Genomic DNA, 24088 nt, shown 5'->3' on the forward strand with positions numbered 1-24088 from the left:
GTAATGGTGAACTTGACCACAGGGTCCCGGCCCTCACAGGATTGACACTTCCGGGGACAGCATATCACAAGGAGCAAATGGACAAGTACAAGAACTTTCAACTGTGGTTAAACATAGATCTTCAGGAATATATGAGGACATATACCCAGTGTCATGTGGTCCTCAGGGTGGGTTCTCTTGCCTGCCCTGGAAATCCCTGATGCTGAGTGTAAGTTCAGGGTCCTGTGGGGGTTCAGGGAAGGGAGGCATCCTTCCTCCTGCTCAGAGTGATCTGGGAAGGCTTCATGGAAGAGGATGCATTGAGGCTGGGCATTCATTCAGCAAATATGTAACATGCATCTACTGAAAACAAGGCCCTATTTTGTTTTATTATTATTATTTGTAAGGTTTTATTTTTAACTAATCTCTACACCCACCGTGGGGCTTGAACTCACAACCCTGAGACCAAGAGTCGCATGTTCTACTGACTGAGCCAGCCAGGCATCCCCAGGCTCTGTTTTAGATGCTACTAGGGATAATCATTGAACAAAATGAAACAGACCATGTAGTGCCTTCCCAGAACTATTGAAAAGAGGATAGATAATACGCAAGGGAAACAAGAAAAATAGTTTTTCAGGGGGTGAAATGCTCTGGAGAAAAATAAATTGTGGAAGGGGGATAGTGAGTAGAGGGGTGGATACTATATTCTTTGATAGGTGGCTAGGAAAGGCTGCATTGAGAAGGTAATATTTGACTAACGATCCAAAGGATGTGAGAGAGTGAGCCATGAAATATGTATGGGATGGGTGTTTCGGGTAAGGGGGGCCTGCCGTGCAAAGGCCCTGAGGCAGGAGCTTTATTGGGTGTTTTCAGATGAACAAAGGCCAGTATGTTTGGAGCAGAGACAGCAAAGGGTAGAGTTATAGGAGGTGAAGAGGTGTGGGGACAGTTGGGGCATTGTAGGCCACTATAGCTTTTACTCTGAGAGCGTAATTCACTGCCTTGAGTGCGAATTGCCCAAGGGAAGTTCTGGGCTGACTCATCTCTGTATTCCCCTCAGCATCTAGCACAGGGCTTTTACCAAGAAAATATCAAGATGCAACTTTTAAAGTTTTTTTAAAGATTAATTAATTTATTTTAGAGACAAAGCAGAAGGAGGGGCAGAGGGAAAGAATTCTTTTTTTTAATTAATTAATTAATTATTTAAAATAAACATATAATGTATTTTTAGAGGGAGAGAATTCTTCTTTTTTATAAGATTTTATTTATTTATTTGACAGACAGAGATCACAAGCAGGCAGAGAGGCAGGCAGAGAGAGAGAGAGGGGGAAGCAGGTTCCCTGCTGAGCAGAGAGCCCAATGCGGGGCTCGATCCCAGGACCCTGGGATCATGACCTGAGCCGAAGGCAGAGGCTTTAACCCACTGAGCCACCCAGGTGCCCCGCATTTTTTTTTTTTTTTTTAAAGAAAAGGACGTCAACAGAGAGCATTTGTGTGGCCCGGCGGGAGTAGCTGATAGGTACCCACGTTGATCATTCTCTTATGCCGAGAGCTCCAGTAGAGATGAGGTGGGGAATATGGCTAGGTAGACAAATGTGGGCAGAAAACAGGGAGCTCTTTGGGTGTTCAGGGCAGGGGAGGACGGTGGCTGACTAGCAGGGTGGGCTGGAGGAGAGATGGGTGTAGGATGCTAGTTCACTGCCGGAAGGAGCAGTGGGCCTTGGAGTAGAGAGAAGCCGTAGGCAAGAGACGTCAGCGGGGAGGCTGGCCAGCACTTGGACAAGGGTGAGAGGGAAGATGGGTCTAACTGCCCGGGGCTGCTGAGCCCTGTGCTTACACCAGGGGAATCTGTGAACAGACTGGAGAATTCTAGAGAGCTCGCCTCTTTCATGACCCTTAGCGTGCTCTGCCTTGTGCTGTCTTTTCCTCCTGCTTTCCTTACCCTCACCTCAAGGGCAGGGAGTGTCTTACTCATCTTGGCATCACATAGCGTCCTGTATGCCATTGAGCTACAACAGGTGCTCAGGCAGTACTTATGGAGTTGTTTTAGATAAGCAGGGCTTGAGAAACGGATGTGCCACCTTTGATCCCATTAGTTCTAGAACCATCCCATCTCTCCAGCATGCTGGTTCAGCTCTTCCAGTCCTCCGTCAGGCAGATGTTACTCCCGGGCCTCTCATGAGCAAGACAGCATGTGCCTGTCAAATCGCAACGTCCATCAGTCACGAAAGCCTGAACATAGAGACTGTGTCACGTTCAGAATTAGCTAGGCATTTCTCTGGGGCACACTGAAGGAAGTTTCTCTAGAGGGCGGAGAAGTAGCCACTACCAATCAATCAATGCAAAGGGTCTCCTGCCTCCTTTGTATCTCCTGAGGCAGTTACTATACGACCCTCCCTAAATACCGCAGGCATCGATAAATGCCTATGGGGCAGAGGGGGGTAGGGAGCAAGGGAGCTGCACTCAAAATGAAACATTCACCCAAATATTTATTGAGCATGTTCTACAACGTGTGGACACAGGCCCCGCATGTACCCTAGTTTCAGAGGTCAGCTTTAAGGTTCTATTCTCCCAAAAGCCCCTGGACGCCCCCCCCCGCTTCATGTGGATTAGGGCTATCATAGCACCTTGAACTTACTTGACCCTATCATTTATAAAACATTTTAAACGCCCGTTTTCTGGTCGGCATGTTCTTCCAAACTGGAAGCTCTCTGAAGGCAAAACCCCAGATTTTGTCCTCAGCATTGACCACATTGCCCTGGACAACGCAGGCACCGGATTAAATCAGACCAGGACGTAGAGAGCGAAGTGGAACCCGAGGAGATCAGGGCAGGGCTTCTCTGAATCGGATCTGGACGTTACAAGGGTCAGTGGTCGGTTCACCAAGTAAAGCGATGCGAGAACTCCGGCTGTGGAACAGGTGTGTGCAAAGTTCCGGAGGCATTCTTGAGAAAGGTGTGAAATTCTGCGGTTGGAGCCCAGCAGTGTTATCTGGAAAGCGAGGGTGCTGGAGACCAGACGCAACAGAACTGCGCACCCGTTAGGGTCAACCGCATAAAACGTAAGTCAGGGCAGCAACCATGGCCAGAGGACCAAGGTGCCAATCCCCAAACCCCCGAGAGCTAGGGACCCCACTGGGAGCGCCTCGCACCTCGCCTTGCCCGCAGCACGTGCCGCCCGCCTGCCGCGCACCCCTGCCTGCTTGGGGACCAAGGGGACTCCCAGGGCGCCCAGGGAGCGCCGCCCGGGGCGGGACGCGCAGGCGCGCTGAGGCTTCGAGCCCCAAGAGGCGGGCGGGTGCGCGCGCTTCCTCGCGCACGCGCGCACGGAGGGGGCGACGGCCGCGGTGACGCTGCTGCGGCGGGCGGGCGGCGGCGCGTGAGGCGCGCGATTCCCCGTGTCTTGGGAGCAGTGTCCCGGCCCCCGCCGCTCCCGCTGCCGCCATGTCGGGCCGGTCGGTCCGGGCCGAGACCCGCAGTCGGGCCAAGGACGACATCAAGAAGGTGATGGCGGCCATCGAGAAAGTGCGGAAATGGTGAGGGGTCGGACCCCAGGGTGCCGGCCGGGTCGCCGGCCCAGGCCCACAGGAGCGCAGGACTGGTTGGCTGGGTGGGAGCCGACCGGCGGACGCTTGGGGGGAGGGGGGAGCGCGAGAAGGCGGGAGGAGGGCGCAGCTCGCGTCGGCGTGAGGTCAGAGGGCGCGCCGGCTCCCACCAATCAGGGGGTCGCCCGGCTCGCGGGCCCGCCCACCTGCCCGCGGGCCGCGCGTCTCCCGGCGGGGCTGCGGGCTTCCGGCTGCGCGAGGGGCTGCGGGGCTTCGCCCGCACGCAGGACCCCGCTGCTTCCTCCCCGCCGTCGCGGGTCTCCGGAGCCCTTCGCGTTCCGAGCTGCCCGCTGTAGTAGCTGACGTGTCCGGGGGGGTTCCCGCCGGCCGGACCGGGCACTCTACGTATCAGTTCTAAGTTTGGCGAGAGCGGCTCGCGGAATTTGCCCCGAGAGCCGGCGTGGCCGTCGGCCTCGGAGCCCCTGTCTTCCCCCGGTGCTGGGCCGCACGGAGCCTGCGGGGCAGGCTCGTGCTGCGAGCTGGTGAGGGAGTCGAGAGCTGTCCTCACTTGGAAACGGCTTGTGTCATGTTCCTTGCGGGGCCGGTTGCCCGCCTGTCTCGGACCAGGAACTCCGACGATTTATGACGTTCAAGTCAAACAGCCCACTGTTTGCGCCGACTTCTCCAGTCCCTTTTCTCTGGCTGACTCCGAGTCATAGCTTTAAAGCCCAGTTAGGGATTAGCTCCCTCCAGGAAGCCTTCCTTTCCAAGACCTCCACCCCCTATGGGGGCATCATTACCTTGGTTTTTTGAGGGGGGTTGTTTATTCAATTCCCCACAAGTTCCTTATCTCGTATATAAGGGTTTTATATTAGTTAAATAATTAATGATTTCTTTTTCTACCTTCAAATCTAATCCTTCTAGGATTTTTTGGTGAAACCTAAGAACCACCACACCTTTCTCTTTTGGCAATCTCTACCCGCGGATCCCCTCCCCTCCCCCCCCCAGCCCCCAGCCCCCAGCCACCTAGGCCAGATGACCATCCTCTCTCCCCTGGAACTCTTAGCTTGCTTCAGCTCTTGCGCCATTACCCAGTCCATTCCTCACACTGCACAGAGTGATTTCATTTTTTTTTTTAAAGATTTTATTTATTTATTTGACAGAGATCACAAGTAGGCGGAGAGGCAGGCAGAGAGAGGAGGAAGCAGGCTCCCCGCTGAGCAGAGAGCCCAATGCGGGGCTGGATCCCAGGACCCTGAGACCATGACCTGAGCTGAAGGCAGAGGCTTTAACCCACTAAGCCACCCAGGAGCCCCCAGAGTGATTTCACTTTTCTCGAGAGTAAATATTATCATAGCACTCCCCTGCTGTAGAAACAAGGCTTCAGTGACTCTTCTTGATCTTAGGTTAAAGACCAGATAGATGGTCCTTGCCATCTCACCAGACTGCCCTCAAACTGCCCTCTTTCTGGGAGTTTCTTGTCATCTTTCAGCTGGAGCCACATGCTGCCTGACATCCTCTACCCTCTTTTCCTCCTTGCCTAGTTAACTCCTAGCTCTGCATAAAACTTGCTTTCTCAAGGGACAGCTTTCAAGATCCCTAATCTAAATCAGGTCCCCTTCATAGAACTTTCCACAATTGTATTAGATTGAATTGTAAGACATTTCCTGTATTTGACTTTTTAACTTAACAGAAGGGGCAGTTTGATGTGGTCAGACCTAATGATTAAGTGACTACAAAATGAGTTGTTTGATGTCTCTTTCCGATTGGAGTGAGGCTCTGTGAAGCTAGGGTCTGTCTACCTTGCTGCCTGTGTGCCCAGGGTCTAGCACAGGGTCATGTGTAGTATTCGCTGAGTAAAGGATGAAGTGAAATGGTCTGTCCAGGAATTGATTTTGATTTCCTAAGTCTGTAGTTCATTCTTCTTTCTATTTGCTGAACAGCATCATCAGTATCCACATTCACAACAGTTACTTTTTCTTTTCTTTCTTTTTTTTTTCCCTTTTTTGTAACCTCACATTTGGACTTGAAACATTTTGGCTCCCCAACTCTGCTTGTCCATTATCTGGTCCTTACTCAAGAATGTCACTTGCATGTCCCCAAATGGGGGAAATTTCTTTTAGCCTTAATTTTTTTAAGGCTTATCTCAAATGTAGCTTTCTCTGTAAGATAAAACCTTAAAGCAGCTTTGCTTTAAGGTTTCAGAAACCAGTGTAAGACTTGGAAGCACCCCGTCCTGTGTCTGCAATTCTTTCTTTTTTTTTCTTTTTTAAGATTTTATTTACTTATTTGACAGACAGATCACAAGTAGGCAGAGAGGCAGGCAGAGAGAGAGGAGGAAGCAGGCTTCCCGTTGAGCAGAGAACCCGATGCGGGGCTCGATCCCAGGACCCTGAGATCATGACCTGAGCCGAAGGCAGCAGCTTCACCCACTGAGCCACCCAGGCGCCCCGCTGCAATTATTTCTAAGTGGAATCATGTTTCAGCCACAGTTTCACTGAGGTCCTGGGAACTCTCCTTCCATGCCATAGCCCAGTCTTTCAGGCTTCTCAACTTCCTTTTTTTTTTTTTTTTTTTATAAGTACTACAATGATTTGATGCTTTAAAGTTTCTCTCACTCCACCCCCCCCCCCTTTTTTTTTTTTTAAAGATTTTTATTTTATTTATTTGACAGAGATCACAAGTAGGTAGAAAGGCAGGCAGAGAGAGGAAGGGAAGCTGGTTCCCTGCCGAGCAGAGAGCCCGATGCGGGGCTTGATCCCAGGATCTTGGGATCATGACCTGAGCTGAAGGCAGAGGCTTAACCCACTGAGCCACCCAGCGGCCCCTCTTCTCAAATTCCTTATCACCATGTATCACAATGATGTCCTTACTTAGTTTTTTATTCCTATGTGCTGCTATGTGGGACCGTATCTTATACATTCTTTATCTCCTATAGGGCCTTGTGTAATAGGGCTTTATAAATATTAGTGGAATTAAATTAATTTTTTTTCAAGATTTTATTTATTTGAGAGAGAGAGAAAGACAGAGGTAGTGAGAGAGAGAGCATGAGTAGGGAGGAGAGGGTAAAGCAGGGTTCCAACTGAGCAAGGAGCCCATGCAGGGTTCAATCCCAGGACCCTGGGATCATGACCTGGGCGGAAGGTAGCGGCTTAACGGACTGAGCCACCCAGGTGCCCCTGAATTACTTTTTGAAAAATAAAGAAATAATGCCAGGTAGATACCTGAGTGTGAAAATGTGCTGGTACTCAGTACAGATGTAGTGTGTGAGGTAAAAAGGGGCTTTGGTACACTGAGAAAAGGCAAGTAGTGGGTTCAGAGCTAAAGGAATTTGATAGGGAAGTCTTTCTGGAAGGGATGATTTGCAAGGTGGGATATAGGTATAATATGATGGAAAGAAGTTTAGAAGACGTTTAAGATTGAAGGAGGTTGGGGCACCTAACTGGCCCAGTTGGAGAAGATGTGCCCCTTGATGTTGGGCTTGTGAGTTTGAGCCCCACATTGAGTGTAGACATGACTGAAATAAAATAAACTTAAATTTAAAAAAAATTAAAAGATTGAAGGAATGATCCACTGAGAAGTAGCAAATCACATTATGAGCAAAAAATCTGTTCCATTATCGGTTTTAAGAAGTGTTTTTCTTTCAGGGAGAAAAAGTGGGTGACAGTGGGTGACACGTCCCTTAGGATATTTAAGTGGGTTCCTGTGACAGACAGCAAGGAGGTAAGTGTGGAAGAAAATCAAAACAATAAAAAGGTACCGTTTATTTCCTTTGGTTCTTTCCTTGGTTGTCTCTTAATTATAAAGGAGTTTATTTCCCAAAATTGAGTTGAAAGTACTCCAAGGCGCCCTTGAAGGTGGTTGATCCATGCAAAGCCTCTCCTGTAGTATTTCCCCCCTTTCTTCCCTTTTCTTAACCCCTTCCTTTTTTTCCAAGGCTTGGTGAACCACAGCCCAGGCCTGCTCCTTGTGATTGTCAGTATGGTTTTATTGGAACACAGCTATGCCCAGTGGTTTCCTCATCGTCTGTGTCCGCTTTTGAGTCGTAACGGCAGAGTCGAATAGTTGCCATAAGACCTAAACTCCCGCAAAGCCACAACTATTTCTGATCTGGCACTGTAAGAAAAAGTTTGCTGACTCCTGCTCTTACCTGACTAGCTATCCGCTATAGTGTATCATACGTGCTTTATGTGTGTATATACTTTTCTAATCCCTCTTCCCTGGGTTTTCGTGGAGAGCAGTGTATTCTTGAAAGCTACATAGTGCTGGGGCACATGGGTGCAGCAGTCAGTTGAGCGTCCAACTCTTGGTTTCTGCTTGGGTCGTGAGCTCAGGGTGGTGAGATAGGACCCCGGGGTGGGGAGGATAGAGCCCCTTGGGCTCTGCGCTCATTGTGGAGTCTGCTTCAGATTCTCTCTCCCTTTCCTTCTGCCCCTCCTGCTCGTGCACTCTTACGTGTTCTCTCTCTCTCTCTCAAATAAATAAATCTTTAAAAAAGAGAAGGAAAGAAAAATACATAGCATTGCATGGTATTCGTATTTTAAAATTTATAGAGCATTGTGCTAAAAACTTGTTTCTTTTCTTTTGCTCAGCCTTGTTTTTGAGAACCGTCCGAGTTTCTGTAACTGTAAATAGAGTTACTGCCTTTGCATCTTGCATTGTGTTCTCTTACATGCAGTGACCACATTTACCTATACCTTCCCCGCGTGGTAGACACCCAGATTGTCTCCAACTTGTGTTCCCGAATTGTTTTAAAAAGCTCAGATTTAAAACACATACAGAGGGCGCCTGGGTGGCTCAGTTGGTTAATCGACTGCCTTCGGCTTAGGTCATGATCCCGGAGCCCCAGGATCGAGTCCCACATCGGGCTCCCAGCTCCATGGGGAGTCTGCTTCTCCCTCTGACCTTCTCCCCTCCCGTGCTCTCTCACTTTCTCTCTCTCTCCCTTAAATAAATACATTTAAAAAATGAATAAATAAAACACATACAGAAAAGAACGTAAGTCGTAAATATATGGCATAAGGAGGAAACATAAAGCTAGTACCCTGGTGAAAATCACTCAGGTCAAAACAGAGAGCATTGCCAGCTTCCCCAGAGACCTCTGCTGGACTCGTCCCAGCTTCCCCTCCCTGGCCCGAGGGTCTTTCTCCTACTTTCGCTTCTCTTACCACTTCTCTACTCATTTGTAAACACTTCTTTCTTTCTTTCTTTTTTTTTTAAAGATTTTATTTATTTATTGGTCAGAGAGAGAGAGAGCGAGCACAGGAAGACAGAGTGGCAGGCAGAGGCAGAGGGAGAAGCAGGCTCCCCGCCAAGCAGAGAGGCTGATGTGGGACTCGATCCGAGGACGCTGGGATCATGACCTGAGCCCAAGGCAGACGCTTAACCAGCTGAGCCACCCAGGTGTCCCTGTAAACACTTCTTTAACTTTATTTTATTTTATTTTATTTTTTAAAGATTTTATCCATTTATTTCACAGAGAGAGATCACAAGTAGGCAGAGAGGCAGGCAGAGAGAGAGAGAGAGAGAGAGAGAGGAGGAAGCAGGCTCTCCGCTGAGCAGAGAGCCCGATGCGGGACTCGATCCCAGGACCCTGAGATCATGACCTGAGCCGAAGGCAGCGGCTTAACCCACTGAGCCACCCAGGCGCCCAACACTTCTTTAACTTTATATAAACAGCATCATAAATGATCTGTTTCGTGTGTCTTGCTTTTTCTGCACAGTGTAATGTTTGTAAAATTGATCGATGTTGTCCTTGGAGCCATTTGTCCCTCTCCAGTGCTGGGTGGAATTTTATTATAGGCCCGTACCATGATTTACCTCTCAGGTCCTCCTGTAGATGGATTTTTGGGTTGTTCCCATTTTGGGGTAGCAGGAATCATGCTCCTGTGAACACTCTTATTCATTATGTGGGTCAGCAGATACGTGGGTTTTCCTAGGATATGTTCCTGGCAGTGCAATCGCTGGGTCTCGGAGTCTGCCTGTGTCGACCTATAGTAGTTCATGCCAAACTCTCAAAGTGATGGCACCAGTCTGTTCCCACCAGAAATAGGAGAGTTCGCATGACTCCGCATCCTCATGAACAGTTGGTATTGTTTTTTATGTGTAAAGAACTTGTGCTTTTAACTTGGTGACTAAGTAGTAATTACTAGCAACATGGAGCACCTTTTCAACGTTTAGGATGGAACCTCTCAGATTTCCTGTTTCAGGAAGTGCCTCTTTCATCCATTTGCTTGTTTCTTCCTTGTGACTTGTAGGAATTCTCTGTGTTCTAGACACACAGTCTTTATTGATTCTGTACTAGGCAGACCTTTTTCCATTCCACGGCTGCCTTTGCACTTTCTCTAGGCTGCCTTGAGTCACGGAAGTTGCTAATTTCAATGTAGACAAAATAATTAATCTTCTCTGTTACCGTTAGTACTTTGAAATGTTTTAAATTCTCCTCCTCCTTCGAGGCCACAGGGGTAATCTTCCATATAGTCTTCTACAAGCTCATTATTCAGTTTCCCTTTACAACACACCTGGCATTGATTTTTGTGTATTTTGAAGTAGGAGCCCGATTTCATTTTTTCCCACCTGGATGTGCATTTGTCCCAGTGCCATTTATTGAAAAGACTGTTCTTTTCCTCCCACTCTACAGAGCCACCTTTGACATCTTTCTTTCTTTTTTAAGATTTTATTTATTTATCTGAGAGAGAGAGAGAGGGAGAGGGAGAGCACAAGCTGGGGAGGCAGCAGGTGAAGAAGCAGGCTCGCCACAGAGCAGGGAGCCAAACATGGGGGTCAGTCCCAGGGCCCTAAGCTCATGATCTGAGCCAAAGGCAGATGCCCAGCCAACGGAGCCACCCAGCCACCACCCGCCCCTTTGTCATATTTCAAGTGTCTGAGCGTGGGTCTGTTTTTGTGTGTTGCCTCCAGCTTTTTGGGAGCACAGATGACTAGAGTGGCCAAACCTTACAGCATTCTTCTGGATGACTTGTGGGGTAGATGCCCAGGAGTGGGAGTGCTATGAAGGGTGTGTATACCAATTGATTTTAATAACTGCTGCCCAAAGTGACTCAGTTGGCTAAGCGTCTGCCTTCTGCTCAGGTCATGATCCTGGGGTCCTGGGATCAAGCCCCATGTTGGGCTCCCTGCTCAATGGGGAGTCTGCTTCTCCCTCTCTCTCTGCCTGCTGCTGCCCCTGCTTGTGCTCTCTCTGTGTCAAATAAAAAAATAAAATCTTCAAAACAAAACAAAAACACAGCTGTTGCCCGATCTCGCCCCAGAAGGGCTGCACCAGCGTAGTTAGTACACTTCCCCAGGAGTGCCAGGGCCTTCCCGCTTCTACGACTTCACGGGCATATGGTACGATCAGTCCTGCCATCCCGTTGTCTTTTTTATTTCCCGTATTCCTGATTACTTGTCATGAGGTGGATGATTTCATCTCTTCAGATTTCCTTTTTATCCACTTACATATCCTCTTCTCTGATTTCTTTTGCTTACTTTTGTATTGGGTTTCCTGTCTACCTTTGTGATTTGCATGGATTCGTTGATATCTTAGATACAGAAAGCTCGGGTCAGATTGTTACCCTGCAGGTATCTCTGACATGTCGCCTGTCTGATAACTTTATCAGTAATAGGCCTTTCATTTTTTTGTGTCAGATTAGTCAATTTTTTGTTAAGGTTTTTGCGTTTTGAGTCTTGTTTCAGAATTATTCTACATTGCGTGGTCATAAAGAACATCTCCATCTCCTGTTATGTTTTGTATTTCTTTTTTTAATGGTGGAGATATGAATCTAATTTTAATTTTCCATTACACAGAGGGCTATTTGCCCTAATACTGTTTACTATTACTATTTACTTTCTCTCTCGATTTGTGATGTCATCTCTGTTGTATGCCATATTCATATCTAGATCTGTTTTTGAGCTCTCCATTCTCTTTTTTGTTACTTATTTTGTCCTGGGCTAGAGAGATTTTTATTTATACTATTCTAAATTATACCAAATTATATTGATTTGTATATATTTTATACTAAATTATACTAAATGTAGTATTTATTAATACTAATTAGGACAAATTTTCTCTCTTGCTGTAGGTTTTTTGGAAAATAGCCTTTATCAAAATAAAAATTCCCTTCTCATTTTAATTTCCTAAATTTATTAAAAAGTATGAATAGAGGGGCGCCTGGGTGGCTCAGTGGGTTAAAGCCTCTGCCTTCGGCTCAGGTCATGGTCCCAGGGTCCTGGGATCGAGCCCCACATGGGGCTCTCTGCTCGGCAGGGAGCCTGCTTCCTCCTCTCTCTCTCTCTGCCTGCCTCTCTGCCTACTTGTGATCTCTGTCAAATAAATAAATAAAATCTTAAAAAAAATTATGAATAGATGTTGGACTTTATCTAGCTGCCTTTTCTGCATTTACTGAAATGTTCATGCCATTTTCCTCCTCTAATCTGTTATCTTTTAGTAGGGTGGATTATATTAATAAAGTTTCTGATGTTGAAACTTTTACATTCTTGTATGCATAAGAGAAATTCTACTTGGATAGGCTTTCTTTCCCCCTCGTAGAATGCAGTGTTCAGTTCACAGATATTTCATTTAAGATATTTACATCTGGTTCATAAGTGAAATTGGTCTAGATTTTCTTTTATTATCCTATCTTTACCTTTTTATAGTATTAAGATTACATTCGCCTCCTGAAACAAATTAGGCAATTTCCCCTCTTGATTTCTAGAACAACTGCTGTAAAATGAGAAAGTTTGGTAGAAGTCATCTTTAGTACTTTCTGGGCCTTCATTACCATCGTGTGTAGTTTTAGTGGTGATGGACGCGTTTGGGTTCCTCTGGTTTTGGTACTTATTTTCCCTTTTATGTATTCCTGCAAATTTATCCATTGCAAATAGGCCATTGGTTCTTTAATAAGGTTCAGTGCTAGGTCCTCCCCTTTCCCCATTTCTGCAGTTGTATTTAGAAATGAGGCAGGGCACTTTTTAGTTGGCCAGTGAGCTAAACTTTTGGCAGTGGATGGCTCAGTCTTGTATAATGAGGAATTAGTTGGCCCATTCCAATGCCAGTGACACCTTGAACACTGATCAAGAGTTTTCGCATGTCCTGGTATGTAGTTATTTGTGATACTCTTTTTTTTTTTTTAAGATTTTATTTATTTATTTTACAGGCAGAGATCACAAATAGGCAGAGAGACAGAAAGAGAGGGGGAAGCAGGCTCCCCGCTGAGCAGAGAGCCCGATGCAGGACTCGATCCCAGGACCCTTGGATCATGACCTGAGCTGAAGGCAGAGGCTTAACCCACTGAGCCACCCAGGCGCCCCCAAAAGTTTATTTAATAGAATGATTTTTTTGAGTATATGTGCTGCCAAGGCAAGCACTAATAGAATGATTTTTAATTTCTAGATATGTGAGATGTTTTAACTATCTTTTTAAAATTGGTGTACTGATTTTATTGAATTAATAGGATATTAGTTCTTTTGGATTATTGGGACTTTTTTTGTGATCTCATCTGGTACATGATTGGTTTTCAGACCATTCACTTGTGATTAAAACAAATATATTCTCTAGGTATGAATTAAACAATTGAAGCATTTATTATGTTAACCCAAATCTTGTGTATCTTTGCTTATTCTTTTGTGTGTTTGTCCTATTATGTTTCTGAGAAGGGTGTATGAAATCGTTGATATATTTGCTGCTTCACGGTTGATGGGTCACTTGTCATGTTTTGTTTGAAACTGTTTTTGATGTATTTATATGATGATGCCATTGTTATTATTTTGTCATCTGTTTTTTTTTTTAAGATTTTATTCATTTATTTGACAGGCAGAGATCACAAGTAGGCAGAGAGGCAGGCAGAGAGAGAGGGGGAAGCAGGCTCCCCGCTGAGCAGAGAGCCCGATGTGGGGCTCGATCCCAGGACACCGGGATCATGACCTGAGCCGAAGGCAGTGGCTTAACCCACTGAGCCGCCCAGTGCCCCTTATTATGTCATCTTGACCTGGCGTTCATTTTACCAGTATATAACGTCCTTCTTTGTCCCTTATATCCAAATTTTTTTCTCCTCAAATTTGATTTTATTTGATATTACAATTTCTACCCTGTCTCCTTTTGATTTATGTTTGGTTTAGTGTATCTTGGAATTCTCTTCTGTCACCTGTTTCATGTTTTTTGTTTATTGGGTGTATTAGCATTAGGTTTCGCTGTGGGTGACAGAAAACTCAAGATAGCAATGCTTTAAGAAGTTTATTTTACTCATTTTCTTAGTCGTCTATGGCTAGTGCTTAGAAGCTTGTATTCCGGGACTGGCGTAGTTCTGCTCCAGAAACCTCCAGGGGCCCAGGTTTCTTCCAGGCTTTCTGCTCCCCCCCCCTTTTTTTTTAAACTTTTAAAGAGAATAATGAGAATTATTAATAAATTAATTTTAGTTTAACATACCATAAAATTTACCATCTTAACCATTTTTTTTTTTAGATTTTATTTATTTATTTGACAGAGAGAGATCACAAGTAGACAGAGAGGCAGGCAGAGAGAGAGAGGGAAGCAGGCTCCCTGCCGAGCAGAGAACCCGATGTGGGACTCGATCCCAGGACCCTGAGATCATGACCTGAGCCGAAGGCAGCGGCTTAACCCACTGAGCCACCCAGGTGCCCCGATCTTAACCATCTTTTGTATGTACAGTGTTTTTTTATGTCTACATGTACAGTTTAATGGTATTAAGTACGTTCACCTTGTGCAGTGGTATTAAGTGGTAGTAAGTGGTATTAAGTACATTCACCTTGTGCAGTGAATCTCTAGTCTTCATCTTGCAAAACTAAACTCTATACCGTTAAGTAACTCCCCGTTCCTCTGAGCCAGTTTTGACCTTGTATTCCGAGGTCAAGATCCAGCCATTTATTCTACACATTTAGGCTCTGACCAGCAGAGCAGAAGGATGGGCAGATAGAATTTTCATGATTTTTAGTAGGAGTCTCCTAGAAATTGCCTCAGGACTTATGTATTTACCGTGTATGTTTGTAATAGTTTGTGTGGCATCTAGCGGCCAGGATGGCTGGGGAAGTTTGACTACCTAAAAATTCTATTAATATGGACAAGGATTTTTGCCATAATACACTCTTTTTTTTTCTCTCTCTTTGCCTCACGATAGCTAGACAAACTTTTCTTTGCTGATTTGAAAGTTCTGCATTCTGTTTTCATTTTTTTATTGCCTACTTCTAACTTAATAAGACTTATACTTACTGTTCTTCCATGTCAATGTATGAAGCTTATCAAAGTCTGCATTTACCCTTGGAACCCGGTAACACCCGTAACACATTTTTAACCACTTTTCCTTCACTCCTCTCCTACTTCCATCCGTACCCTGTCCTCAGTTTTTTTTTTTTTTATCATTTATTTATTTATTTGACAGAGATCACAAGTAGGCAGAGAGGCAGGCAGAGAGAAAGAGAGAGAGAGGAGGAAGCAGGCTCCCCGCTGAGCAGAGAGCCCGATGTGGGGCTTGATCCCAGGACACTGAGATCATAACCTGAGCCGAAGGCAGAGGCTTTAACCCACTGAGCCACTCAGGTGCCCCCTGTCCTCAGTTTTGACTGAAATTTCAGATCAGATATTTCAGTTCTTACAGAAGTTTCTTGTTTTAGTCACTGCTTAGACAAAGTAAATGTTACGTGTTATGTACTCTTTGCACCTATTTTATCATTGCTTTCTCCTAGATTCATTTTTCTTGCTGCAACATATCCTCCAAGAGTTTTGTCAGAGAGAGCTTTTGTGGGGAAAACTTTCTGAAAGTATCCTTTTACTTCTGAAAATATCTTTGTTTCACTTTTATGTTTAACTGATTTTATTATTTTATTATTTATTTTTAATTATTTTATTATTTTACCCACGTCTGAAGTTCTAGGTTTTCCTTCAACATTTTGAAACTATTGCTCAATTGTTGTGCTTCTGGTGTTGCTATTGAACAATCTAGCGTCACACTAATTCTTCTGGATTCTTCCTAGGTGGTCTTGCATTCCTGGAAACTTCTAGAATTTCTTCCCTGTCTTTGCTCTCCCAGGACTTCTGTAAGACTATCCTGTGATGTTGATATCTAGCTTCTTTATTTTTCCTTTCTTCTCATTTGTTTCATCTCTTCATTCTTTCTCATGTACTCTTGATTTCTCAACCAAAGTTTTGCTTGTTTTCAGCTGTACCTATTTCTGCTACTAGACTTGGTCACTTAATTTTTATTTTCAACAATTACATTAACCATACCAAATTTCCTCAATTGGTGGTTCTTCAAAACAACTTTCCAGCATCCTTATCTTTCTGAGGAGATTATGTTTTAATTTTTTTTTTTCTTTTTTTTTTGAGAGAGAGAGAGAGTGCCACACCTGAGTTGGGGGGGAGGGGGGCTAGGGGGCAGAGGGAGAGGGAGAGAAAGAATCCTAAGCAGGCTCCACACTTGGCCCTGAGCCCAGTGAGGGGCTCAGTCTCATCCCCTGTGGCGGTCATGACCTGAGCCAAAATCAGTAGTCAGACGCTCAACCACCCGAGCCACCCAGGCGCCCCGAGACTTACTGTTTTATTTAAATTCTCATGTCTTCCTAGCCTCCTTCTTCTAGTATAGCTTCTTCTATTTATTGTCTTTAATGGAGCTTGTTTCTTCCAGTGTCTGGCTAGTGTTTTCTGTGCACCTCTTTCTTTCTTTCTTTCTTTCTTTTTTTTAATTTTACTTTTGTAAACATATAATATATCTTTATCCCCAGGTGTACAGGTCTGTGAATCGCCAGGTTTACACACTTCACAGCACGCACCATAGCACTTACCCTCCCCAATGTCCATAACCCCTCCCCCCTCCCCCAACCCCCCTCCCCCCAGCAACCCTCAGTTTGTTTTGTGAGATTAAGAGTCACAAAATGGTTTTTGTCTCCCTCCCGATCCCATCTTGTTTCATTTACTCTTCTCCTACCCCCTTAACCCCCCGTGTTGCATCTCCTCTCCCTCATATCAGGGAGATCATGTGATAGTTGTCTTTCTCCGATTGACTTATTTCACTAAGCATGATACCCTCTAGTTCCATCCACGTCGTCGCAAATGGCAAGATTTCATTTCTTTTGATGGCTGCATAGTATTCCCTTGTGTATATATACCACATCTTCTTTATCCATTCGTCTGTAGATGGACATCTAGGTTCTTTCCATAGTGGCTATTGTGGACATTGCTGCTATAAACATTCGGGTGCACGTGCCCCTTCAGATCACTACGTTTGTATCTTTAGGGTAAATACCCAGTATCTGTGCACTTATTTCTTATTCCCTGGGGATTCTGAGCTGCCTTGGTTAACGATATGTAGCTGAGGGAGGATGTAAGCCCAGGCTGTGGTTTTCCTTCCTCCTGGTGAATTTAGGTCACTGGGTGAGCTTTAGGATTCAGCCTTTCCCTCACCCCTACTCCCTCTTCCCCTCCCTCCCAGGGAGCTCCCTAGTACCAGTCTTCCAGGTGCTGCCTTTATCTGGGAGCTGCTGTCCTTCCTTGTCCCTGCCAGCCCCAGGGAACTGGTGGGTGGAAGTTAGGGCGGCTCCGCTACCACCCTTGATTTATCATCCAGTCCTGGCTCTAGTGGGGCCATTACCCACAGGGGCCAAAGGTCAGGCAGTTAAATCTCTTGGGCTTGTGAATGGGGAGTCGCGGGCACTGGTAGAAAGTCCTTCCCCGCCCTAACCCAGTTCTCACATGTAAGCCCCTGGCCCTTGCCTAATTCCAGTTCTCCCTGCCTGGGACCCAGCTCCCTTTGTCTCCCAAGGGCTTCTCCCAGTTTTTGCTCAGGCCTCTGAGTTTATCGTCCCTCCAGCAGTCCGTGGTAGAGGGCCATCCTGTAAGGAATTAGTATAGACCTGCCAGATTAGGAAAATGGGAAATGACAATCAAATTGGTGAAGAAGTGGGAAGGATCCGAGGGAATGGGACATCACTGACCAGAGAGTAGATTGACACAAACTCCACGTAGTGTATATTTCAGAGTTTTCAGCGGGACGCCTGGGTGGCTCAGCTGGTTGGGTGTCCAACTCTTGATTTCGGCTTGGGTCATGATTGCAGTATCGTGGGTTCGAGCCCCACCTTGGGCTCTGCTGCTTAGTGTGGAGTCTGCTTGGGATTCTTTCTCCCTCTCCTACTGACCCCCGCCCCGCTCAAGCACGTGCTCTCTCTAAATAGATAATTTCTTTTAAATTGTGTTTTTGTAGTTTCTGTGGTTAAGTGTGAAGTGTAATTGCGTTAAAATCATGTCTGCATATGAAAAAAGTGAAGGGAAAGTGGTTCGTGAATGTGCAGCTGATTGACGGCAGGTTTGAGAGTAACAAAAATTAGATTCATGTATAATAAATAGACATGTATAAAAAGTATAAATTAGTAAATTTGAGATTTCTCCCAGATTTCAACTTCGGGCTGTTGGGGGTGCTCTCATTTGGAAATGTTTGGATGGATTTATTTCCTTTCCTTAGGGCTCACTCCTCGAAAGGTAGTGCTTACCTTTGCCCTGTGTTTCCCCACGTCTGTAACCTACATCGTGCTTGACGGAAATGGTGTTATAGGCAGAGGTGCACATGGGGTGGTCATTCTGGGTGGATGGCTTGACTGGTCAGTAATCAGGCTAGTGGGGCCTCTTTGTCCTGTCCCTACTTGCCTTACGTATAAAGTGACTCCTTCCTGGTCCAATCAGAGACCCATTTTTCCTTTTTCCTGCTGTGCTACCAGAACAGGAATCCTTCTCAAATGGGTTCTCTGTATTTCTCTTCCATCCACATGAGGATGGGTGGGATAGAGCATTCTGCTCAGGGCAGAAAGCAGAAGAGAACCACAGGGAGCGCTAGTGGAAGCCCGTGTGTCTGCCTCTCCCTTCTGAGTCACGATATTAGCACCGGCAGGATCCGTTTTACAAGAAAGAGCAGAGACCCTGAGGCTTGGGGACACCTTATCCAGGATTCTGTTATTCCTTGGGTCCTAAATTCTCACACTGTTGTCGTTACTCCTGTTCAGTCCTAATCCAGACCTCTGTGGTGTCTCACACAGCACCCTTCTCCCTCTCTGTGGGTCTCCTGCTTGGCTCTGTCACATTCCTCTTTTTTTCCTTTTCTAGAAAGAAAAGTCAAAATCGAACAGTTCAGCAGCCCGGGAACCTAATGGCTTTCCCTCTGATGCCTCAGCCAATTCCTCTCTTCTTCTTGAATTCCAGGGTGAGTTGCATCCATATGTCTTCCTTGCAGGAAAAGCAGCACTTAGATCTGAACCCATTAATGACGGGAAGAATAGTTCCATGTGTCCCTTCAGTGCCTGCTGCTCTGCTGATATCTTGCTGGCACTTTACATCAAGTCTTTTCCTTGAAGCCTCACAACAACCGTGCAAGGCAGATGATCGGAGCTTCGTGTTCCATTTGGGGAAACCGAGGCTCAGAGGGGTGAAGTTCTGTATCTCAGGGTACATAACCTGTAAGTGACAGACCCCGTGTTAGGTTTTCTGGCTCAGAAGCTCTCTTCTTCAGATGGTGTGTTTTATTACGATAGTGCCTTGGAGTAGGCCGCCCAAAGCCAGGGCCTCTCCTGTCCACTTTTAGCCAAGTTCCACCTCCTGAATCAGTCTTCAGTAAATGTCCCGCCTGTGCTGGCCCTGCAGGTCCCGTACTACCTTCACACCTGGGTGGTGGCTGCTGTTCAGAAGGATTTGCCCTTGAGCTTCTTGTTTTTATCCTTACCTCAGCCTGTGATGTAAAGCAGGCAGTTATCATCAGCCCTATGGAAGGAAGCTGATGCTCAGGGAAGAAGTGTTTGCCTAAGCTCAAAGGTGACAGAGCTTTACTCTTTTTCTAGTAAAATGCTGCTTCTGTTTTAGCGTAAAAGATCTTGGTCTTTGTGGGAGTAAGACTAGAAAGGGCTTACGATTTTCCCTTTGGAACAAGACTGGGAGCCTGCAGGTATCCACTCCCCGGCTCTCCCCCAGGCCCCCAAGGTCAGAGAGTATGATAGAGGAAGGGGAATGCAAGGGAACGGTTTTCTAGCTATGTTTGGGGTGTCCAGTAATCACAAAGCTCTGGGAGATGTATGAAGCCCCGTTTCCCCAATTTGGCCACCATCCCCTTCCTTTCATTCGGTGAACATTTGATGAACTCCTACTGTATGCCAGGTACTGGGTAGCACACTGGAGATCCCAGGACGAGCGAGCCACAAAGCCTGCCTGCACAGCATGTAATAGAAGGAAATCAGCGTGTAAAATAATGAGTGTGGGTGTGCGTGCGATACAACAGGAATGTGATAGAGGAGGTGGTCATTTCCACCCAAGGGAGCCTGGGACACAGGGCTCACAGAGGACGTGGTGCTTGAGCTGAACAGTGCTCTGTATTGGCACTTTCCGGGAAGACTGGAGAGAGCAAGTCCTGCTGGACACCTGTGTGTGAAGCGGGTCTCCGTGAGTCTGCGCAGCTGGAGCCCAGGCTCGAGTGTGGATGATCAGTGGGCAGTGAGCCTGGAGGTCAGAGGAGATTTTGTAGGTTGTGATAGGGCCATCTGTGCCTGCCCTGGGGAAGCCCCGGAGTTTGGATTGTAACCTTCGGGCAGCAGGGAGCCACGGAAGGATTTAGAGTGATCACCCTGGTGACGGTGTGAAGTACAGGTGGGAGGACAGGAGACTGAAGGAAGGGCGGTCGGGGTGTGGCGAGAGCCGGAGGCCTGCCCTAAGGTGGCAGGAGTGGAAGGAATGAACGGGGTGATGTCAGAGCAGTAGGATGGGTCAGCTCTGGGGACCAGCTGCTGCAGGGGAGGGAGGGGAGGGAGGGAGGGGAGGGGAGGGGAGGGAGTTCTTGCATCCTAAGTGTTCGCGTCAGGTGGTGACTTGCAGCCTTCAGACAGACCATCCCAGGTGGGAATTTCTCGGTCCTCGAGGAGGTCAGGTGGTGCCCGGGCCGCTGAAGGGCCTGTGTGACCACCTGCTGGTACCACCACCTTCCTTGAGATAGCCAAGAAGGCCGCGCAGACTTTAGCGTTTTCTACACACCCCGTGTTGAGAAAGGTTGAGGGCACAGCTGCGTCCCTCCCTTCCACTGGACGTAAGAAAATACCACGTCCAGACTCTAATTGGTGGGTAATAAAGAAGGGATTACCAAGCCCATCCTGACCTTCCTGAAATATAAATGTTGCATAACCCTAAAGATTCTGGCTGCCTCTGGTGCTTAGAATGTATGTTGTGAAAGAGAAAATGTTTAGATTATTCAACTCAGACTGTTGACCCTTTGCCCTACACCTTTGTCTGTCTGCCTTTGGCTCAGGGGGCGTCCAGGCAGTGATCATTCCATTTGGTTGTGCCCATGGCTGCCTGAGGAGGCACCAGGCCCTCTGCTGCGAACTGTTCCTCCCAAGAAAAATGACTGCTCTCAGCTGTTGCCTTTGTCGTGTGTGGTTTTCAGATGAAAACAGCAACCAGAGTTCGGTGTCCGATGTCTATCAACTCAAGGTGGATAGCAGCACCAACTCGAGCCCCAGCCCCCAGCAGAGTGAGTCCCTGAGCCCAGCACACACCTCTGACTTCCGCACAGACGACTCCCAGCCCCCGACGCTGGGCCAGGAGATCCTCGAGGGTGAGTCACAGTTGGCCCAGGACGAGCGTCTTGGAGGGGCCTGTACTCTTGAAGTTTCTTTTCTTTGGAGGAAGAGGTTAGAGAAGGTGCCTCTGGCCTGGCAGCCTTGAGCCATTTGTTAACAGTGTGGGCTTATGGGGGGAAGGGTTGTGTCTTCCCCGCTCGCGGGATGAAAGAAGGGAACAAGCAGCATGCCCGAGCAGCCGGCTCTGTGCGAGGCACTTTTCCCATCGATGCCTGGTGTATTGCGCTGACACCCGGGGGCATAGCAGGTGTAACCTCCGCTGTGCGGATGAGGAAGTGGAGTCTTAGAAAGGTTAAATGGCTTGTCCAGGGTCGCATAGCCAGTAACTGGTGGAACCGAGGTCTCCAGATTCATGCCTCCTGACTTCGGAAATGAGGCTTTTCCCACTGTATCCTGCGCATTTCTTCTGATAACATGTGTTGATTCCCCAGCCCGTGCTGGCCTCCACCAGCCTGGTGCTTAGGGAAGCTCCCTCAGCCTGAGGCAGGAGGCCGTGCAGTTGGACTGATCTTGCTGCCTTTTTTGTTTTTGTTTTGTTTTTGTTTTTTTTAGAGGGGCGGGTGAGGGAGAGGGAGACACAGAACTTTTTTTTTTTTTTTTTAAAGATTTTATTTGTGTATTTGTCAGAGAGAGAGCACACAAGCAGGCAGAGGGAGAAGCAAATGTGGGACTTGATCCCAGGACCCTGGGATCATGACCTGAGCTGAAGGCAGTGGCTTAACGACCTGAGCCACCCAGGCATCCCAAGACAGAGAATCTTCAGCAGGCTCCATGTGGAGCTTGACATGGGTCTTGATCTCACAACCGCAAGGTCACAACCTGAGCCGAAATCAAGAGTCAGATGCTTAACCGATTGGGCCAGCCAGGCGCCCCTGACCTTGCTGCTTTTTCAGAGCCCTCCCTGCCTGCCTCAGAAGTCGCTGATGAACCTCCCACCCTCACGAAGGAAGAACCAGTTCCACTAGAGACACAGGTAAGGAGCACTTTGGGTTTTCCAGTTTTTTTGCTTTTTTTAAAAAAGATTTTATTTATTTATTTGACAGAGATCACAAGTAGGGGGAGAGGCAGGCAGAGAGAGGGGGAAGCAGGCTCCCCGCTGAGCAGAGAGCCCAATGCGGGGCTCGATCCCAGGACCCTGAGATCATGACCCGAGCCAAAGGCAGAGGCTTTGACCCACTGAGCCACCCAGGCGCTCCGGGTTTTCCAGTTTTTTTAAAAAAAGGGACTGTTGATATGAATTAGACTTTATAGCATTGAACATAGGGTGCGGAGGCAGCAAGGGAAACTGGTGTGTCCGCTTATGAGGTGGAGGAAGAAGTTTCTCTGCAGGAAGGTTGTGGGTGGGCTTCTGGGCTGCAGTTAGGGTGGATGGGAGGTTCTAGTAGAGAGGGGAGGCCCTATTTTAATTGCATGCTCTGCTCCTAGGTTGCGGAGGAAGAGGAAGACTCCGGTGCCCCGCCCCTGAAACGCTTCTGCGGGGACCAGCCCACAGCGCCGCAGACAGCATCAGATAGCTAGCACCATCCGGGCACGCTCCGCCTCCTGGCCCCCTGCCTCTATTTATTGCGTTCTGGTTCTGGCCGTGCTTTGTTGCTGGGGTAAGGGCAAGCACTGGGGTCCAGAGCCTGCACATAGGAGCCTTCAGGGCTGGAAGGTGGGACTTGGGGTTATAGCATCATCTTCCCGTCCCTGGCACCTGTGTCCTCTTGCTCCTGAGAAGAGGAGCACTCATGTCTTCTTTGCACCCCAAGCAGGCTGGAACGTCAGCCATCCCAAGGTCCATCTGTCACCTCCAGGTAGCAAGCAGTCTCTGCTCCAGGACCTCTGGACTGAGCTGCTGGTGCTTCTACAGGAGGAAAGAGATGTGGAAGGTGCCCTCTAGAGAAGAGAGTGCCTAGGTTACTTGAACTTGAGTGGAGACTGTACTTTCATGAACTTTCCCATTCGGCTAGGGGCCTGTAAGCTGCCATTGGAGAAGGCCTGGTAGAGACTTTGGAGGAAAGGGACGGGCTCTACACGAGGGCAGGAAAGTCTGTATAAGTTTCCTGCTGTCCTGGCACTTCTGCCCGTTCCTGAGTTGTCCTGCCTCTCATGGGCTCTCCAGCTGCTGACAGTCCTTTGTGCCCTGCTGTAACCATCCTCTACCCCCAACACACACCGAGCTTTCCCCGGTTCTCACCTGTACATTGCATTCCAGCATCCCCTGCTCCTGCTGCGGTCCCCCGCCTCCTGCCACAGACTCTGCCCCAGCGAGGATTTGAGGTTCTGAGAACAGTACCCATCCCCCCCCAACAGTACTCCTTCAGCTCAGACTTTCTAGAAAGTTCCCTCTTCTTTGAAATTTGCATGTTTAATTGAACTTTGTGATTTTATTTTTTGTTCAAAAAAGTTTAAGAAAATGGAAATGGGCAACAGTGAGTGAAGACATATTTTAGCACTGAATAGAATATTTTTAAAATTAAACTATTTGAAATATGTTTTGTTGGTATTTGAGTGCTTCATTCTTGGGGGCAGGAGCTAGTGGGGGGATGGCTGAGGGCCTGCCACTTGTCTTACTCCCACAAAGGGATCTTCTTTTTTTTTTTTTTTTTAAAGATTTTGTTTATTTATTTGACAGAGATCACAAGCAGGCAGATAGGCAAGCAAAGAGAGAGAGGGGAGGGGTAAGCAGGAGAGAGCCTGATGCGGGGCTCGATCCCAGGACCCTGGGATCATGACCTGAGCTGAAGGCAGAGGCTTTAACCCACTGAGCCACCCAGGCGCCCCACAAAGGGATCTTCTGATAGAAATGATTTGGAGACCCGCTTTGAAGTTGTCATGCAGTCTTGATTTTTATTTCTGTCCCTGTGTACAGTGAATTCAGCCAATGTTTGCTGTGTCTCCAAGTCCTCAGGAGGCACTCATGAATGTTTTTTGTTTTTTACTTTTTTTATATTGTGGTAAAATGTACGTAAC

The 24088-nt window shown here is 47.2% G+C and overlaps 1 protein-coding gene across 1 annotated transcript; it reads left to right on the top strand.

Moving 5' to 3' along the window:
- Nucleotides 1-3292: 3292 nt before the first annotated feature.
- On the top strand, nt 3293-23610 carry BCL7B (BAF chromatin remodeling complex subunit BCL7B). Its single transcript, XM_047714157.1, has 6 exons — nt 3293-3514; nt 7171-7246; nt 18621-18717; nt 20938-21108; nt 22027-22106; nt 22559-23610. The coding sequence occupies exons 1-6, from the start codon at nt 3423-3425 to the stop codon at nt 22649-22651; spliced, it is 609 nt and encodes a 202-aa protein (XP_047570113.1). The 5' UTR covers nt 3293-3422; the 3' UTR covers nt 22652-23610.
- Nucleotides 23611-24088: the final 478 nt, after the last annotated feature.

The sequence above is a fragment of the Lutra lutra genome, chromosome 18 (genome assembly GCF_902655055.1).
Source record: "Lutra lutra chromosome 18, mLutLut1.2, whole genome shotgun sequence".
NCBI lineage: Eukaryota > Metazoa > Chordata > Mammalia > Carnivora > Mustelidae > Lutra > Lutra lutra.

What these genes read in the sequence shown, in the direction of transcription:
- BCL7B (XM_047714157.1), top strand. Translation starts at nt 3,423, where the DNA reads ATGTCGGGCCGGTCGGTCCGGGCCGAGACCCGCAGTCGGGCCAAGGAC. An exon ending in ATCGAGAAAGTGCGGAAATG is followed by an intron (nt 3,515 to 7,170) that starts GTGAGGGGTCGG and finishes TTTTTCTTTCAG; the next exon opens with GGAGAAAAAGTGGGTGACAG. An exon ending in CTGTGACAGACAGCAAGGAG is followed by an intron (nt 7,247 to 18,620) that starts GTAAGTGTGGAA and finishes TTCCTTTTCTAG; the next exon opens with AAAGAAAAGTCAAAATCGAA.